Source organism: Phoxinus phoxinus, assembly GCF_949152265.1.
Source record: "Phoxinus phoxinus genome assembly, chromosome: 11".
NCBI classification, from domain to species: Eukaryota; Metazoa; Chordata; class Actinopteri; order Cypriniformes; family Leuciscidae; genus Phoxinus; species Phoxinus phoxinus.
The window spans coordinates 34833492-34854157 of record NC_136886.1 but is presented as its reverse complement, the minus strand read 5'-3'; the positions used below and the strand labels follow the sequence as shown (position 1 = coordinate 34854157).

Below are 20666 nucleotides of genomic sequence, written 5' to 3'. Positions count from 1 at the left end.
AAATAGACTAAAACATAGAGGAAACACTTCATAAACGTCTTTTTCTTAAAAAAAATAATTAATTTCTCAGTCATGTCTGCAGTGCTCATTAGTTGTTTGTCCTCAGCTGGTAATCTGAAAGCATACACAGATATGAATACATTAATTAATACATTAGTCATTCTTTTGACATCTGCTTCATTGCCAAACACACAATCGTTTTAAAAACCTGTTTTACGGGATGATAAATATAAAATATCCGAAGTGAAGAAATTTTTAGATTTTTTTTATGTTTATTTTTTTGCAATTTGTAATAAATCATAATTGTATGGCCAGGCAGGAGAATATTTACACAAATTGTCACAGAAATGATGTAGCTCCTTTTCTATTCGTGTTTGTATATATTATAATTTTTTTATTATTCATTTAATTTAGTTTTGTGCGTGTCTGTCAATAGTTTTTGTTTAAATGATTGAGCTTATGAATGTTTTACATTGTTGCATGTTTGTGTGAATAAGAAAGTCTACGAAAATATAAATCATGAAAAAACCTGCTTTGTTAAAAATATGCAAAACCCCTTGCTCACCTCCGCTCTGTGTGATGTAGCGGACCCACGGCAGCGCCTGATAGCCACTCTTCTCAATGATCTTCATGTACCGTACCTTTAAAAAAAAAAATAATAATAATTTACTGAGAAACAAGTTCCATAACTGATCATAAAGTTTTACATTAGATCTTGAATAGACCGTGTTTAAAGAACACATGCAGATATCCCATCCTGCAAAAACATTGCATTACAACAGAATATTATATTATATCATATTATATTAGCGGTTGCGCCTTTACATTGCTTGTTTGATCGGCAACAGAGCTGCATGACGACAAGAACACTTCCACCAATCAGAAACCACACACGGCTGCCATAATTGGACAAAGGGAGGAGTGCTGATAGGCGTTGCTACAGTATCGCTATGGTAACTGCACCAGCGACCAATGAGAATCTAGAGTTCTTCTCAATGATCTTCATCGGTCATACCTTTCAAATAAATCACATTTTTTATTTACAGAGACACGAGTTCCATAACTTATCATAAAGTCTTACATTAGGTCTTAAACAGACATCCTATTCTGTAAAAACATTGCATTACAACAGATTATATTATATTAAATTATATTCTGTTCGCAGTTGCGCCTTTACATTGCTTGCTTGATTGGCAACATAGCTGCATGACGACAAGAACACTTCCACCAATCACAGGCCACACAGGCCAACACGGCTGCCATAATTGGACAAAAGGGAGGAGTGCCAATAGCTGTTGCTACAGTATCGCTATGGTAACTGTGCCATCGACCAATGAGAATCTAGAGCTCTTAGATACTGCTTAGATAATACTACTTAGATATTTCAAATAAAATCTAATTTTTAATTTGCTGAGACATGAGTTCCATAGCCAGGGGTGCACATACGTTTTTCAGTCTGGTTTTCATGAGAGCACCTGGAGAGTCGGTTTGGTGCTTACACACTGCACATAGTGTAAACCATTAAATATAACTTTAATATATATATATATATATATATATATATATATATAATTAATAGCATTATTGCACTTTATTTAGTTAGTTTTTTTAAATAAATAAAAAAACAAAACAATAAATAAATAAATTGTGATAATACTATTATATTTTCAAATTAAAAAATGAGTATTAAATATAAATACAATTATTTTAAAGTACACTTAAAAAATACAATACTAAATTTACATTTTCATTTTTTATATGAATTTTCTCCGTGTCAGTGAAAATCACAGCTTTGCTTTGCTCTGAAACCGGCAGATTTATTACACATTCAGTTCAAATGGAAATCTTAGTATTACAGTTAGTCGATCTAAAATGGGGATTGTGCATTAACAGCTGTCAACCATTTCGGTATGCAAATGAGCAGTCTGAACTTATTGCACCCTTATCCATAACTGATCATAACGCCTTACAATAGATCTTAAACAGACTGTGTTTAAAGAACACATGCAGATATCCCATCCTGCAAAAAAATATTTCCGGCAGATGGCACATACACCACCCCCTTAAATAACATTGCATTACAACATAATATTATATATATTACATTATATTATGCTGTTCGCAGTTGCGCCTTTTAACATTGCACTCTTGATCGGCAACAGAGCTGCATGACGACAAGCACACCTCGACCAATCAGAAGCTACACACGCCAACACGGCTCCCATAATTGGACAAAAGGGAGGAATGCTGATAGGTGTTGCTACAGTATCGCTATGGTAACTGCACCAGCGACCAATGAGATCTCTTGATTCGACCAATCAAGAGCTCTTCTCAATGATCTTCATGTACCGTACCTTTCAAATAAAAAACAATTTTTAATTTGCTGAGACACAAGTTCCATAACTGATCATAACGTCTTACATTAGATCTTAAACAGACCGTTTTAAAGAACACATGCTGACATCCCATTCTGCAAAAACTAATTTCCGGGAGACACCCAATTCAAGAACATTACATTAAAACAGAATATTATATTATATATTAATTTTATTAGTGTACTGAAAGGGATGTAAAGTGTGACGAAATAATAGGAAATAGGAGACGCATTTAAAACGCATTATAATTAATTTCAGGTGAAAAACGGTAATGTTACCTAAAGATCACCGAAAACTAATTTTAATACCAGGTGAAAACAGGGCTTCTGTCTCGCACGCTTAATTTCCGGGATATTATATATAATTTCCGGCCGTCAAGGAACCGTGGGAGACGCCCAGAAGTGGGATGTCTGCACATGTAACATGTAAAACGGTAATGTTACTTAAAGATCTGATGGTGAAAACAGGGCTTCTGTCTTGCACGCTTAATTTCTGGGATATTATTTATAATTTCCGGGCACGGGAGACGCCCAGAACTTCCAGGAGAAGTGGGATGTCTGCACGCGTAACATTTGGCACAAGTGTAAATACACCGATAGAAAATGCTAACACACATATATGCCCATGCAAAGTCATGCACACACACCTGTATGCCTGACACTGTGAAATATGGGATCTCAAACTTGACGGTGATCGGAGGTTTTCCCTCTTTCTCGTCCTTTTCCACACTCGGCAGGCCGAAGTGCGCACGCATGAGGAACTCCTTCCCACCCTGCCAACGGACAACGACAGAGACGAGGGGTCAGTTTCACACAAGTCTTCATAAAACAACATCGGTTATATAGTTACCCAAGAAAGTGCTGGTAATAAGGAAACTACATGGGTTAAGGTTAGGTTTAGGTTTAGTTTGGGGTTATAACACAGTTATTGATATTGCTTTAATAAGTGCATTGTACAGTATGTGCATGTGGAACAGGACTGTAAAATAAAGTGCCACCACAACATCTTATGACAGAAGAGCTGAGCATCAGTAATTGGTTTCTTACTGGGAAGGATTTAATGCTCCACACCACCCAGTTCTTTTCAGGAACGTATTTAGCATGACCTGTGCTGGTCTTAAACTTGGGAGAGTCGGCATCACTCGGCACAGGCACGCGAATCTCAACATTGTTGGCTACAGACTGCTTTTTAAATTGTCCTTTAGCCTGGAATACAGAGAGAGAGAGAGGGAGAGAGAGACAGAGAGGAGAGAGTAAGTAAGTAAGCTTTATTTATATAGCACCTTTCACAGGTATAAGGCCACAAAGTGCTTCACAATAAAAACATTTATATCATAAAAATATACAAAATAAAAGCATAAACAGAACATGATCATATCAACCCACAAGCAGCTAATTAAAAGCCTGTACAAATAGATGAGTCTTTAGTCTGCATTTGAAGGCATCAACAGAGTCAATAGAGCGCATAGTTGAAGGGAGGTCATTCCACAAACTAGAAGCAACAGCCTGAAAGGATCGGTCACCTCTAGTACGATAGCGAGTGCGCGGAACCGTCAGCAGATTCAGATCCACAGACCTCAGAGCACGCACAGGGGTATAGCGCTGAATCAAATCACTAATATAAGAGGGAGCCTGACCATGCAAAGCTCTAAAAACTAAAACCAAAATTTTAAAATTTATCCTATGAGACACTGGTAGCCAATGAAGTTCTTTTAGGATAGGGGATATATGAGACCTCCTATTAGTACGTGTCAGAATTCTAGCTGCAGAGTTTTGTACTAATTCACCTTTGGCTAAGCCCCGCCCCCCTTAGTTACTGTTGCTACCTCCGACAACTTCATCTGGGCTCTGGTTTGGTATCAACATGGCTTATGCTGTGACGGCTCTTCCTGCTGAAATTTTATCAAACTTTTATAAAGCAGCAAATAAAGTGTCCGATAGAAGTAGGCAAAAGGGGCTCAGTGGCTATATTCAAGACATACGGTGAAACGCAAGCAACAACAAGGCATCCAAATAGAGGCAAACGCATAACGGTCACAGTCAAAAAATGAGCCACAGCATATCCTAATCGAGACAGAGGCTGGGACTAACAATATCAGGAGAAACACTGTCATGCAGAGCTGGGTAGGTCTCTATTGACTTTTATAATCGTTATTATTTACAAAGCAAACGGACTACGCGAGTATAAAGTTGTATTTATTAGCAGCGTGTGCTAGCGTATCAACTATTAGCTGCTAGGGCAGAGAACCGAAATCATAATAACCTAAACCAGCATAAAACTGTCTAACTAGTATAACTTCACAGTAAGGTTAAAGGACAAGTTCGGTATTTTACACTTAAAGCCCTGTTTACAGATCGTATCTGATGAAATAGAACGGTTAAGATTAAAATTTGGACACATGCTCCTGTCCCGAGAATTTTAGTTTTATTTAGCGTTTGTGGACCTATTTTGCCAAACGCGTCACACCCAGATTCTTCCGTTGAGAGCTTGAATAATAGACACCAGTTGGTGGCGATAATGCACCTTTGCCGATTGCAAGCAAACCGCTGGCATTTCATTTAATACACAGAAGAAGCAGAAGAAGAAGCGGCGGAGGAATATCGTACCTCACACAGCACATTCAATACAAGTCAATGGAGGTGGACAAAAACTACGATAAAACCTGTTGGAATGCATCTTTTTCAGCGATTTTTTTTGGGCCCGTATCAGTGAACACCCCTGACCACTCGGTGAGTTTCACGTCTTTGTAAACGAAAGTTGAATGTGTTTTAGGAAGGAATCTTCCAGTGGCCATAGACAACCATTGTGGGGGTGTGGGGGGGAAGCGAAATAAACCCAAAATTCTCGGGACTGGAACATGTGTCCAAATTTTAAACTTAACCGTTCTATTTCATCAGATACGATCTGTAAATAGGGCTTTAAGTGTAAAATACCGAACTTGTCCTTTAAAAGCTAAATGTAGGCTATCTTAGAGCAAAAGTGAGCTTGTTGATCTTGAGGGGTTTCACTGACTGTGAGGACGTCCACACAGTTAACTTAAATCCAAAGACGACACTTGTCAGTATTTAACTTCGGTTTTGGGAAGGGGAAAAAACGGACACCCCCTCCAACCTCTCTGGGAAACGCGTATCTGTGTTACAAATGCCCCAGGCACAACGTTTAACCATATTTTTGATAAAACGACGACGTAATAGCCTGCCGAGATCAAAAATATGAGCCGCCTGCGTTGAAGTCAATGGAGCGCCGTGAAAAAGTGTCGGACCCTCTGTGGAGCTCGTTCTTGGCTGCGCTGTGATTGGTCAATCTACATTCTAGGGCGTGGCTTAGCCAAAGGCGAATTGCAGTCGAGAGAGCTCCTTCTGGTTTAGGCATGAAAATAAACTATTACAATAGTCTAAACGAGAAGACACAAAAGCGTGAATGATAAGCTCCAAATCATTTTGTGAGACCATGTTTCTAATTTTTGAGATTTTCCTTAATTGAAAGAAGCAGTTTCTCGTCAGCTGCTTGCAGTGCTGCACTAATGACAAGTCTTTGTCCAGGATGACTCCCAAATTTCTAAGACTTGACTTAGCAGACTGGCCTAAATCACCCAGGTATTTTTTAATCCCAGGGATTGCATCCTCAGGGGCAATAATCAGTGTTTCTGTTTTGTCTGCATTTAGCTGCAGAGAGTTAACACTTAGCCATTCTTTCATTTCCACAAGACAAAGCAGCAAGGAGTGTAACTTACAGATCTCTGTTGGCTTAAAACTGCAGTATAGTTGGATATCATCCGCAAATAGGTGAAAAGAAACATCGCTGAACATTTGTATGATCTTTCCCAGGGGGATCAAATACAACAAAAATAAAACAGGGCCCAAAACAGAGCCTTGAGGCACTCCACAAAGCAAATCCGCAGACTCAGACCTTATTTGGTTAGCTGTAACACTGAAGCTACGCCCAGATAAATATGAGGAGAACCACTTTAGAACTGACCCTGACATCCCTACTTGATCCCTCAATCTTGTCAGCAAAATCTGGTGGTCAACAGTGTCAACAGTGAGAGAGAGGAGAGAGAGAGAGAGAGAGAGAGCGAGAGAGAGAGAGAGAGTGAGAGAGAGAGAGAGAGAGAGAGAGAGAGAGAGAGAGAGGAGAGAGGAGAGAGAGAGAGGGAGAGAGAGGAGAGAGAGGAGAGAGAGAGAGAGAGAGAGAGAGAGTGAGAGAGAGAGAGGGAGTGAGAGAGAGAGAGAGAGAGTGAGAGAGAGAGATGAAATCAGAGATTTACATAACAAAGAACAATATTACAAACAAAATCTTAAAAGAAACAAAACAACAACTCTTCTTCAACGATTTCACAAAGGACCTTATTTAAACACCATATTACCTCAAAAGATAAAAGATCATGCATTAATCTAATAATGATAATCAATCAAAATCCTAGATTTTACCAATTTTACAAAAATAGCTGCCAAACTGTTGCAAACATTTTGCTCCATTTTTTCTTTCCTTGTGGTATAAATTGCCATTTAACAAAAAATTGCCATTGCCTGACCTAACAAAAAATTGATCAATTGACACATATGACGATGTTTTTTTCACATATTTAAACCCACAAATAAACACTTTCATTGAGAAAACCACATCAAAAGCAGCAGCAGCAAAAAAAAAAAAAATTCAAGATATCAAATAAGGTTTAAATAAATACAATTAAAATTAAATAAATGCATGAAAAATAGTTCCTTTTTCCAAACAAAAAGGGCAACCATCAGTCAGAGAGAGAGAGAGAGAGAGAGAGAGAGAGAGAGAGAGAGAGTCAGTCTACATTTGCTGAACAATGCTGTAAATGTGACTCTAAACCTTCACGTTTAGTCTTGTAATGTCTCGAGTGTTGTGCAATGAAGAAAGTTCAGCTGACAAACCTTCACCATGATCTCCACTCGACTGTGAGAGAACTTCTCAATAACGGACTCGATCCAAATGAGCGGCTTCACCTGCAGATGAAAGAATGATATAGTTAATAAAAGAGACATTTGTAACACTAAACACAGCGGATGTGGTCAACTATGATGATCAAAATGGTGTAATAGATGATCTCCGGACGTTAGATTGTTTAAAGGGCCCCTATTCTGCTATTTTAAAGTTTTTACATTTAGTTTTGAAAGTCTCCTACAAAAGGGTTTCATGCATCCAAGATCAAACAACACTTCCTCATAATCTCCACTGCAGCGTCAGCTCTTCTCTCTCAGTCTCTGAAACGCTTCGTTTGAAGATTCAGTCTCTCTAAACCCCGCCTCTCTGAGAGCTGCTCTGCTGTGATTGGTCAGAAAGCAAACGCTCATTATCATATCTGAATCTCAGCTCTTGATCACAGTGATACGAACAGTAACGATGGCGTGGGTTTTACCGTATCAATCTCAGACAGCGTCTTCTCCACACGAACAACACGAACCGAACTCTTCCAGTCTCAGATACACTACAGTGTTTGAGGGCGGAGCTAAGAGACGCTGTTCAGCCAATCAAGACCACAGACGGGCATTATGCAAATTAGTTAGAAACCTACGCAGGTTCAGCAGAAACTGAGACTGACTTCCTGACGACTCGTTTCTCTTTAAAATCACTTCTTTCCTTTAGGAGACAAAAACTCTGTTTATCTGCACTTTGACCTTTGAAACTTCGCAGAGCTTTTACATTCACAAACAGCTTTATTACACACTACAAAAGGGAATAAACGAAAAAACAATTGGAGGACTTGAGAACTTGGACAACTTGTAAGATCAAATCTAACACCAGCATTTAATAAACTGTCTACCTCAAATGTTCAGTGTTTGAGAACAAGTTTTTGGTTGAAGTGTGTGCCATATAAACAGAGCCGGTCAACAGCTAGTTGTTCATCATAACCTCACTAAGATAAGTAACACAACTCCTGTCAATCAAACTCTCTCAGTCACGTTATGGAAAAACAGCAGAAAATAGGTCACCTGTGGCCATAGAGGAAGATGAAGGTGTGTGTGGGCGACAGAGATCAGAAAACACACTCTGAGAGGTTGAAAGCAGCGGAAATGTCCCAAAATGCTGCACAATATAGAAATGAAATACAGATACAATGCAAAGAATGGTTTTCTGTCACTTTGCTTTTACTCATGAGTAACTAGAGAGAGTGTCATGTGCTTGTGTGTGCTGCTGTATGCAGAGGAGATTCTCAGTGTGTTAGTCTATCAAGAATTAAGAAATTAGAAAATGTAGGAATCGGAATCAGGAAAGGTCAGGAATCGGATACTTGTTATAAAAATTAAAGTTTTGATTCCTCTTATCGATTCCTTTGTGAGCATTTCAATATATGAGTTTTCAAGCGCGAGACGACTCGTGCTATACTGGGCAACAGAGAAAATTCACTCGTTCTTGACTGAATAACTTTTGTAACTATATTTGTAATGTATATTTTATTTATAAAGTGCTGTTATTTTACATTTGATTACAGTTTCTGTACCTGAAAATCTTAAAGCACAGATCTTTGTTCAGCTGTGTCTATTTGTTGTGATTGTTTATTTTTTAAATAAACTCTTGTTCAGTTTAATGACCGAGTGTTTATTGTCTTTAATAATGCTTGAAGTTTATATTAGTTCGGCTAGTTGTTTTTCTATGGTATTTTTAAACCACAGGCAAAGTGTTCTTCGGCCTGTTGATTTGTGTTCATGTGATATTTGGTTACAATTAAATGTTTTGCAATAACACTAAATGTGAATGATATCTAAGGTTCTGATTCCTTATTGGAATGGAAATTAGAAGTCGATAAGAATCAGAATCGAAATAGGAATTGGAATCGTTAAATTTCAAACGCTAGTCACACACACACACACACACTGATGTGTTGGTGCAGGAGCCTCACGTGTGTGTTGATCCGGTACGACATGAGCTCGGACTCTCCGTCAGGCGGGATGAAGGAGATTGTTCGGTCGCCCTCGAAACGCGACAGACGGACACACTGATGAAACTTCACATCCTCCATGGTGACAGTCTTCCCTTTGTCTCCTGTGCACACACACACACACACACACACACACACACACACACACACACACACACACAATTACATTATTTCCAGGACCGACCTCATCCTGCACAACACTTATTAAAGGGGTGGTTGATTATGATTTGACTTTTCTAACTGTAGTTAGTGTGTAATGTTGCTGTTTGATCATAAACAACATCTGCAAAGTTACAACACTCAAAGTTCAGAGCAAAGGGAGATATTTGCTTTTACAGAAATTGCTTTTTAAGGACTACAACAAACGGCTGGTAGGAACTACACGAAATTCCTCCCGGATTAGTGACATCACAAACCCTAAAATTATAGATTATCATGACAGAATATGCTAATCAATGACTAGAAGATAACTACACATAATCTACATAAATTCATCAACTAACCATTCAGAAATGTCCTGTTCTTCTACATGTTGTCACTTCTTTTTGAGTCTCATAAAAGGCTAAAAGTGTTTGAAATTTCCAGTGTGTGTGTGTGAGGTAAATGGAGCTCTTGAAGCTCCGCCCCCTGTGCCGGGAGCAGCAGCTCATTTGCATATAAAGGGACAGACACAAAACGGTGAGTTTTTGCTCATCCTCAAAAACTGACAGCTAACATGCTATATACAATATCTGTGGGGTATTTTGAGCTAAAACTTCTCACACACACTCTGGGGACATCAGAGACTTAATTTACATCTTGTGAAAAGGGCATTATACCACCGCTTTAATGAATTAACAGCTTAGTTGATGAAGTGTGACTCTTACGGCCGGTGATGGCGAACAGCACGCGATCGTTCAGGCCCAGCCTCAGCTCCGGCATTCCCGAGAGCATCGTCTTCAGCTTGATGCTGCCCACGATATCACTGCTCATGACACTGCCGTTAGCATTCACCTGCACACACACAGACAGCTTCACACACTACAGGAGAGCAGGGGTGTAATCATTTCTCTATATTTTATATAACGATTATTAGACTATATTTTGCTGAGTTCGTTTATTGTGTTGGTACCTTTACGGTTTAGGACCGCCGTGAACAGAAACTCCGAAAGTTTTTGATATTCTTTATATTGTGTGCTGGTCAGTTCACAGCAGTGACAGACATCATCTTTTCCAATAAGTTTCAATAAGATTTTTAGCTTTCATGGGCATTTGTACGTTTATACAGCTATTTTTTTAAACCTATTTATAGGTATGTATCATCTTTTGTGTCAAATTCTTACATTTAATCCATAAATTAAATTAGAATAATAAGACACAATAGGTGGTTTGGGCGTAACGTGAAATAAACCAATCAGAGCGTCCTCTCACATTCCCTTTAAGAGCCGGCGCGCTTGTTCCACGGCGGATCGCTATTATAACGGCGGATCGCTATTATAACGGCGGATTGCTATTATAACGGCGGATCGCTATTATAACGGCGGATCGCTATTATAACGGCGGATCGCTATTATAACGGCGGATCGCTATTATAACGGCGGATCGCTATTATAACGGCGGATCGCTATTATAAAGGCGGATTGACGGCGGATCGCTATTATAACGGCGGATCGCTATTATAACGGCGGATCGCTATTATAACGGCGGATTGCTATTATAACGGCGGATCGCTATTATAACGGCGGATCGCTATTATAACGGCGGATCGCTATTATAACGGCGGATCGCTATTATAACGGCGGATCGCTATTATAAAGGCGGATTGACGGCGGATCGCTATTATAACGGCGGATCGCTATTATAACGGCGGATTGCTATTATAACGGCGGATCGCTATTACAGTGCTATGCATAAGTTTAGACACCCATGCTAAAGTTGACTAAAAAGAGGAATAAAAAATCATCTTTTGGAAATTGAACTTAATGCCTTAATTTAAAAAAATAGGAAAAATCCAACCTTTAAGGACACCAATTTTCGTTGTGAATGAATAATGTATCGTAAATAAATAAATGTTCTTCCTTAAAATACAGGGTGCATAAGTTTGGACACCCCTATGTTAAACTCCCATAGAGGCAGGCAGATTTTTATTTTTAAAGGCCAGTTACTTCATGGATCCAGGATACTCTGCATCCTGATAAAGTTCCCCTGGCCTTTGGAATTAAAATATCCCCACATCATCACACACCCTTCACCACACCTAGAGATTGGCATGGTTTTATTTCAGTTAGCCTAACAGCTGGTTTGATTTGCATTGAGAGATGATCTTATGGAAAGTACTCCATGCCAATCTCCAGGTATAGTGAAGAGTGTGTGATGATGTGGGGCTATTTTAATTCCAGAGGCCAAGGGAACTTTATCAGGATGCTGAGTATCCTGGATCCATGAAGTAACTGGCCTTTAAAAATAAAAATCTGCCTGCCTCTATGGGAATTTAACATAGGGGTGTCCAAACTTATGCACCCTGTATTTTAAGGAAGAACATTTATTTATTTACGATACATTATTCATTCACAAAGAAAATTGGTGTCCTTAAAGGTTGGATTTTTCCTATTTTTTTAAATTAAGGCATTAAGTTCAATTTCCAAAAGATGATTTTTTATTCCTCTTTTTAGTCAACTTTAGCATGGGTGTCTAAACTTATGCATAGCACTGTATAACGGCGGATCGCTATTATAACGGCGGATTGACGGCGGATCGCTATTATAACGGCGGATCGCTATTATAACGGCGGATTGCTATTATAACGGCGGATCGCTATTATAACGGCGGATCGCTATTATAACGGCGGATCGCTATTATAACGGCGGATCGCTATTATAACGGCGGATCGCTATTATAACGGTGGATTGCTATTATAACGGCGGATTGCTATTATAACGGCGGATCGCTATTATAACGGCGGATCGCTATTATAACGGCGGATCGCTATTATAACGGCGGATCGCTATTATAACGGTGGATTGCTATTATAACGGTGGATTGCTATTATAACGGCGGATCGCTATTATAACGGCGGATCGCTATTATAACGGTGGATTGCTATTATAACGGTGGATCGCTATTATAACGGCGGATCGCTATTATAACGGTGGATTGCTATTATAACGGCGGATCGCTATTATAACGGCGGATCGCTATTATAACGGCGGATCGCTATTATAACGGCGGATTGCTATTATAACGGCGGATCGCTATTATAACGGCGGATCGCTATTATAACGGCGGATCGCTATTATAACGGCGGATTGCTATTATAACGGCGGATCGCTATTATAACGGCGGATCGCTATTATAACGGCGGATCGCTATTATAACGGCGGATCGCTATTATAACGGCGGATCGCTATTATAACGGCGGATCGCTATTATAACGGCGGATCGCTATTATAACGGCGGATTGCTATTATAACGGCGGATCGCTATTATAACGGCGGATCGCTATTATAACGGCGGATTGCTATTATAACGGCGGATTGCTATTATAACGGCGGATTGCTATTATAACGGCGGATTGCGGATTGCTATTATAACGGCGGATTGCGGATTGCTATTATAACGGCGGATCGCTATTATAACGGCGGATTGCTATTATAACGGCGGATTGCTATTATAACGGCGGATTGCTATTATAACGGCGGATTGCTATTATAACGGCGGATTGCTATTATAACGGCGGATTGCTATTATAACGGCGGATTGCGGATTGCTATTATAACGGCGGATTGCTATTATAACGGCGGATTGCGGATTGCTATTATAACGGCGGATTGCTATTATAACGGCGGATTGCGGATTGCTATTATAACGGCGGATTGCTATTATAACGGCGGATTGCCGGCGCACGCCAGAAGCGGTTCACAGCCGAGGAGACCGACGTTCTCGTCAGGGCCGTAAAGCACAGAGAAGTGACATTGGGGATGATGGGAGAAACACACACACATTAGCTTCGGTTAAACAGACGTCATAATAATTTGGGTAAATGTGTAAGCTAGATTTATTTTTTCACATCTTCACGGACACAACAATGATTTTCCTCGTGTGTTAATATTTTTCCTTGTAATAATGTATGATTTGCAAAAATTAAAACTGCTGCGTCTGTTTAGATTAGAGAATCAAAGTGTGTGTGTGTTGTGCACACGCTACATAATGGCCAAGCACGCGCCCTTAAAGGAACACTTCACCTCTGGAAAGATGAATGTGTATTAAAAATAGGTCATTTATGTAGAAGAAATGTGAAATTATTTTTGAATTTGGAGCCTTCTAGACTGAGAAAAGCCAGAAAATGTATTTTTGGCTTATGGGGATGAAAGACAACAACTCCCAGAATGCACTTGCTTCGCTGCCCTAGGAGGCCACGCCTACCGGTAAGAGATCGCAGTAAACAACAAGGCTATGCTACTAGTGAGTCTGCCCAGTATTTTGATGTCGCCCAAAATGTCCAGGATTCGGCTTTTGCGTTCTACAGTCGCCATTCCTCATGTTTACTGTGACGAGCAGGAACGAGACTGACGGCCGCGGAGAACGATGCGAGCCCGGTGGCGTGATTACTGATGAGTGGCGCCGGCGCCTGTGAGACGCACCCGTCTCGTATCTCTCACGGAGGAGAGGGAATTTTCCTAGCAATCTTAAAACGCACATCAAACGATCACTTGTTTAGCGTTCATGTAAACACTCAGATTCACCGATCGGGATGAATTCAGTTAGATTGAAACAAAAGGTGTGCGTGTAAACTATGAATGCGACTGCAGAAAGCAAAAGCCGAATCCCGGATAATTTGGACCATCTCGACGGCCGGACATGTCCGGGAAAAAGAGGATGGTCACCGCTACTACTCAGCTTTCTCCACAGAATAAGAAACTGTTAGCTTAGCTTCCAAAAAAAGAATGGCTGACACTATATGTACATTCTGTGAGTGAGATCCCTCTATGGGCGGGTTGAAAACATGCGGAACAGCGCCTCCTACTGGATAAATGATGAGCTAGTGTTTGTAGTCTTACCCTTATTCAAAGAAATTTGACTTCCTGCTTTTTATGACGCAAAATGACGATTTTTGCGTCATAAAAAGCAGGAAGTGGAACACTTAAATCCGTATTTCTCCCATCTCAGGGGAAAATAAGGGAATAAACCATGACCATTCGAAAATGTGACTGGGTTTCTAAAGATACAAAGTCTAATGCAAATGGGTGAAGTGTTCCTTTAAAATAGCATATGACTAACGCGCGGCGCCGCTGACTTTAGACTGGGTTTCTCCTGGTCAGTGGAGGAGTTGTTTTCTGAAACTGCAGAATATCACCAGGGAACGTTTGCGCCGGAACACACTCCTCTTTTCACTGAACCGCCCCCCCGAGCGCAAGTTCATTCCCTAATTTACCGACGTGCGTCTGTGGAGGGAAGAGTCCGCTGTGCGCGGGTGCAGAATAGGAATGAGACATGCGTCGTGTACAAAGTCAGTTGCGCTGGGTGCAAGATAGGGCCTAGGTGTGTTTTTGTGGGACACACTCAATGTCAAATTGCACATTGTTAATCTGGATATTACCGTAGACGATATATATCAAACACCCCAACAGGAGAGACATATGTGTAGGGGTGTGCGATATTACGATTTTTGATCGTGGACGATTAAAATGTCTCCACGATCTGCTTTTAAAGAAATATCGTAGGATCGTCCATTTTATCAGTTTGCATTTCTGGCGCCTCCGTCTCAACATACTGTACAGCGCGACGTATATCCACATGAAATGCAGAGGAACGGGACACTGTAGTTCATAAAAATTAATTATTTGCATGTGCTTTAAAGCCTTGCCGGTTAAACATGTCATTCGCTTCTGATGCGCTGTTCTAACGGGCACTTTTCTGAGCGCAATAGACCCGACGCGCGCACATGCACTAAAAGCCTGTCTAACAGCACCCGTTACTGAACTAAGTTATCTTATTGCGCTAATACTGTCAAATACACACAAGGTTTACATAAACAAAGTTGGTTATGTCTAAAGTGAAAGAACAATAGAAAACATGAAGAAAAAATCTGCCTTGTCAAATGCGTGTAGACTTGTTGCGCGCAGATCTTAAAGTGACAGTAGCCCTAATAGTAAACATGCTGCCGCTTGTCCTTAAAGGGACAGTTACCCAAAAATAAAAATTCTGTCATTATTTACTCCCACTCTAATGTTGTTCCAAACCTGTATTAATTTCTTTCTTGTGCTGAACACAAAAGAAGATATTTGGAGGAGTGTGGCTAACCGGGCGGTTGTTGGTCCCCATTGATTACCATAGTAGGAAAAAACTATTATGGAAGTCACTGGGGTACATCAACTGTTTGGTTACCCACATTCCTCCAAATAACTTTTATTTTCAACAGAAGAGGGAGACTTATTCGGGTTTAAAACGGCTTGAGAGAATTTAAATCTTTGGAGAACTATACCTGTTAATAAAACAACAAAATACAAAGAGCATCTCACTCACTCTTGACTGAGAACTTTAATAGTAGCTTTAATAAGAATCAATGTAAAATTTATATTGAAGTCGATGTTGTGTTTTATTTTCATATTTGTTCATTTAATTACTTTCTTCAATGCTGTTAAATACACCTGTAGCTGAAAAAATAAAGCACTGTTTTTTTTATTTGTATATTAAGTTGTGTATCTTTGTTCTTAATTTTTAATAACAAAGACAATGACAAATATTTTTTATCTTCGCCACTTTGGCCTAAATGTCTGCCATTCTTTTTTATTTTATATGTTGTTACCTAAGGCTTTGTTTTTAAATACATTAGTTTGGCTGTGATGCTCAGTCACTTGCAAAATAGTAAAACCAACATGAAAAGGAATCGTGATAAAATCGTTAATCGTGATTTTCCTGAAAAAAATCATGATATGATATTTTTGCCATATCGCCCACCCCTACATATGTGAGCCGTGCTCTGTGAAACACGAGGAAGATGATGTAACTCACCAGCACATTAATGGACTCGATCACGTCGATGAAAACTTCGTTCTTCTTGTATTTAAGGCCCTCTGACCTCCAGGACACGGCGTTGGTGACCGTAGTGGGCACTTTGGTCTTGCTCACCTCCAGTTTGTTCCCCTGCTGAGTGATGTACCTATGAGGAAGAGCATCAGCACACATGAGCTCACGAGACACGAGCTCCTCCACGAGCGAATGAAGCAAACGTGTCTCACTCCTGGAGAATCTTGCTGTCCGTCGTCTGCGGGAATCCGAAGTCCATGAGCTCGTCCAGCAGCTCGTACACCACAACGAAGTTATCCTGAATGCTCTCTTCCTCCAGCTCCTTGAAATACTCCGTGAACACCTGAACAGAAGTGTGTGTGAGTTCAGATCTAGACCTGGCGTGAAGAATCACCCGCGACGCCTCGGCCGACTCACCTCCACGAGCTTGTACAGGAAGGCGTACACCAGAGAAGCGTTAGAGTTCTTGTTGGTTGTGGCCACCACTGGTTTTATTGGCAGGTTAAGCTGGAAATTGATACACCATTGAACATTCAACACATCACATCAACAAAACACAAGCGGTGTGCCAATTCACACACTATAGTATGCACTTGAACACTATGTACATGTGCACTATGTTCTTATGCACCACGTCTTATACAGATGTACTTATGCACTACGTTCTTATACACTACGTTCTTATGCACTATGTACTTATGCACTATGTACTTATGCACTATGTATTTATGCACTACGTTCTTATACACTATGCACTTATGCACTATGTTCTTATACACTATGCACTTATGCACTATGTACTTATGCACTACATTCTTATGCACTATGTACTTATGCACTATGTACTTATGCACTATGTTCTTATGCACTATGTTCTTATGCACTATGTACTTATGCACTATGTACTTATGCACTATGTTCTTATGCACTATGTACTTATGCACTATGTTCTTATGCACTATGTTCTTATGCACTATGTACTTATGCACTATGTACTTATGAACTTATGCACCACGTCTTATACAGATGTACTTATGCACTATGCACTACGTTCTTATACACTACGTTCTTATGCACTACGTTCTTATGCACTACGTTCTTATGCACTACGTTCTTATGCACTATGTACTTATGCACTATGTACTTATGCACTACGCACTTATGCACTATGTTCTTATACACTATGTACTTATGCACTACATTCTTATGCACTATGTACTTATGCACTATGTACTTATGCACTATGTACTTATGCACTACGTTCTTATACACTATGCACTTATGCACTATGTTCTTATACACTATGTACTTATGCACTATGCACTTATACACTACATTCTTATGCACTATGTACTTATGCACTATGTACTTATGCACTACGTTCTTATACACTATGCACTTCACTTATACACTATGCACTTATGCACTGTTCTTGTGCACTATGTACTTATGCACTATGTACTTATGAACTACGTTCTTATGCACTATGTACTTATGAACTATGTACTTATGAACTTATGCACTACGTTCTTATGCACTACGTTCTTATGCACTACGTTCTTATACACTATGCACTTATTCACTACGTTCTTATGCACTACGTTCTTATGCACTACGTTCTTATACACTATGCACTTATGCACTATGCACTTATTCACTACGTTCTTATGCACTACGTTCTTATGCACTACGTTCTTATACACTATGCACTTATGCACTACGTTCTTATGCACTACGTTCTTATACACTATGCACTTATGCACTGTGTACTTATGCACTATGTACTTATGCACTATGTACTTATGCACTATGTACTTATGCACTATGTTCTTATACACTATGCACTTATGCACTATGTTCTTATACACTATGCACTTATGCACTATGTACTTATGCACTATGTTCTTATACACTATGCACTTATTCACTATGTACTTATGCACTACGTTCTTATACACTATGCACTTCACTTATACACTATGCACTTATGCACTGTTCTTGTGCACTATGTACTTATGCACTATGTACTTATGAACTTATGCATTACGTTCTTATGCACTACGTTCTTATGCACTATATACTTATGCACTATGTACTTATGAACTTATACACTACGTTCTTATGCACTATGTTCTTGTGCACTATGTTCTTGTGCACTATGTAGAACATTGGAGTCTGATGCCCCTCCCCTTACGTTATGTAATTAAAGCTGCGACAGTCGAGTGTATGAAGTGTCCGCCATTCCACACTTCGTTTTTTCGGTTAATTAAGTGCATCATCCGGGTTTTTAAAGTGCACATTTTCAGTGTGAACACATGCACTACTTGCTCTATTTATACTACAAATCGGCATAGAATAGTGCATAAGCATACGAATTAGGATGCACCTTCAATCTAATTAGCACTGTTTTTTTGGAATAACTTTATCTTTCGCAATCAGATTCGGAAGTTTGTGATGTAAAAGGATACAGTACAGGTTGCTGTGCTTGATCCAGAGGAAGTGGACGTTGCCATGTGACATCACAGGACAAACAAGCCCCTCCTCTTCCTGTTGCATTAGCAGGTTGAAGAAGTGGTCGATCTCGGACATGTCAACGTCGCCTTTGTAGTTGCGGCATATCAGCACCTGATGGGAAGACAAAGTGGGAAACGCGACATTTGCATCAAAGATTTCATTTCATAATTTATGATCTTCCTATATCTTAAGTGACGTCATCTGTATCTCAACAACAAGACTCTTTCCTGTCTAATAATACTCCTTCCTGTTTGGGAAGGAAATGACATCTGCTCATGTCATACACTGCTAATAGGGCACATCTTCAAAAGAGGTCAAATACTATCATATGACTTTAAATAATTAACCACTAATCTCCATTAAAGACTGATATTGTAATAGTCGTTTGAAGCAGACAGCTGTATATGCTCAGATTATTATAAACAGCGGGTGTTTAACACGTATTTAAATCAAGTGAATTTTCATCTACAAATATCACCTATAAAGTCGTTCATTATAAGTCTGAATTACCTTCCCCTTCAGATCCAGCACGAACACAGCTGACGCAGACATGCTCTAAAGCTGATAAAACCCCCTGGCTCAGTGTTGAACACGGTTAAAACAGTTTAAAGTGGGTTTAGTCACATTCCCGAGGCTAGCGGAGAGTTATGAACTCATCATCAGTTCCTTTTCCTGAACCGTGCGCGATGACGTCACAGAGCGCCAGGTAAAACATTGGCAGAGATCACGTGACAGCAGAAGAGCCCCGGTAGAGGGCAACATCAAACCACACACACACACACACACACCACCAGTAGACTTAACCCTTTAAGGCATGCGAACACTTCTAAAGCATAAACGCATGCATGTTTTGATATGGTGTTATAGTGTTAATTAAAATACATAGTTTGTTACAGTTATTTTCATGTATACATAATGTGTTCTTATTAGCCAATCAGATGTGTTGGCAATTGTTGTGTGCTTCTCTTCACGCCTCCACGGACACTGATCGCCCAAACACGGAGAAAGCACAACAATATGTTTGTCTTGATTTAGCATAGGCCTACTTATATAATTTTTACCTTTTCTATTCCTCTCCCTCAAACACACTGACAGAGAAACACTTGTACATTAGGATTGCAGCTTCTCTGGATTGTTTTAAAGAAACTTCTTAATACACATATTTTAGTCAAGCTTTTAATTTGTAACTTATTACTGTATTTTTGATATTTGTATTTCTTCTTCTTGTTTGTTTGTATTTTGTCCTGTACCAGGGTTGCCAACTCTCACGCATCTGGCGTGACTCTCACGCTTTCAGCATCAATCTCACGCTCTCACGCACAGGCAAGAAATGTCACGCCAAAATCCATTTTTCTCCCCCTCAATCCGTTAATTTTCTATTGATGACTATATTGACTAGACCACAGTGTATTAATGACAGGAGAGGAGTTTAGCTGAGCCCACAGCTGTAACATCTGCCAACAACGTTCTCACTGCAGTATTTTCTGATCGTTGATTCGCTGAAAACCTTTGCGCGTGATAGGTCAGTTGCGTGTGAGAAGTTCAGAGAGAGTTCGGAGCATAGGTTCGGAGTCGGAGCCGCTGATGCGCGTTTGAAAGTTCGGATGACAATCAAGGTAAGCAGATAATAAAATAGTGTGCCTTGTCACTACAGACGTAGCCTTGCCTAATCAGTCTGTGTGCCGAGAGTACCGTTGTCCGAGAGCGCGCTCGACAGTGCGCGAGTGTGTCCGAGAGCGCGCTCGACAGTGCGCGACTGAGATCGAGTGTGTCCGAGCAGTTTGTTTATAAATTAAATATACATTTCCGCATTAGGATGATCTCTGTAGCCTATTGGTATAATCTGCAGCGTTGTAATTAGTTTA

At 39.9% G+C, this 20666-nt stretch overlaps 1 protein-coding gene across 2 annotated transcripts; it reads right to left on the bottom strand.

Moving 5' to 3' along the window:
• Positions 1 to 50: 50 nt before the first annotated feature.
• Positions 51 to 19589, bottom strand: ap1m2 (adaptor related protein complex 1 subunit mu 2). Of its 2 annotated transcripts, XM_079629352.1 has the most exons (12): positions 19312 to 19589; positions 18756 to 18912; positions 16705 to 16772; positions 16500 to 16630; positions 16273 to 16420; positions 10149 to 10275; positions 9244 to 9386; positions 7277 to 7348; positions 3422 to 3580; positions 3022 to 3147; positions 566 to 641; positions 51 to 114 (listed from the first exon to the last, which is right to left on the bottom strand). In XM_079629352.1, exons 1-12 carry the CDS (start codon positions 19351 to 19353, stop codon positions 89 to 91), a joined length of 1275 nt encoding a protein of 424 aa, XP_079485478.1. In that variant the 5' UTR covers positions 19354 to 19589; the 3' UTR covers positions 51 to 88. The 2 variants fall into 2 exon arrangements, with proteins under 2 accessions (XP_079485478.1, XP_079485479.1); XM_079629353.1 differs by lacking the exons at positions 51 to 114; positions 566 to 641 and adding an exon at positions 2229 to 2354 and having other exon boundaries at positions 19312 to 19487.
• Positions 19590 to 20666: the final 1077 nt, after the last annotated feature.

Bases quoted from the DNA above. Each gene is read 5' to 3' on its own strand.
- ap1m2 (XM_079629352.1), bottom strand. From the start codon at position 19,353: ATGTCTGCGTCAGCTGTGTTCGTGCTGGATCTGAAGGGGAAG. The intron at 18,913-19,311 runs GTAATTCAGACT...TCTTCCCATCAG, and splicing joins TGCTGGATCTGAAGGGGAAG to GTGCTGATATGCCGCAACTA. The intron at 3,148-3,421 runs GTAAGAAACCAA...GTCCGTTGGCAG, and splicing joins GGAGCATTAAATCCTTCCCA to GGTGGGAAGGAGTTCCTCAT.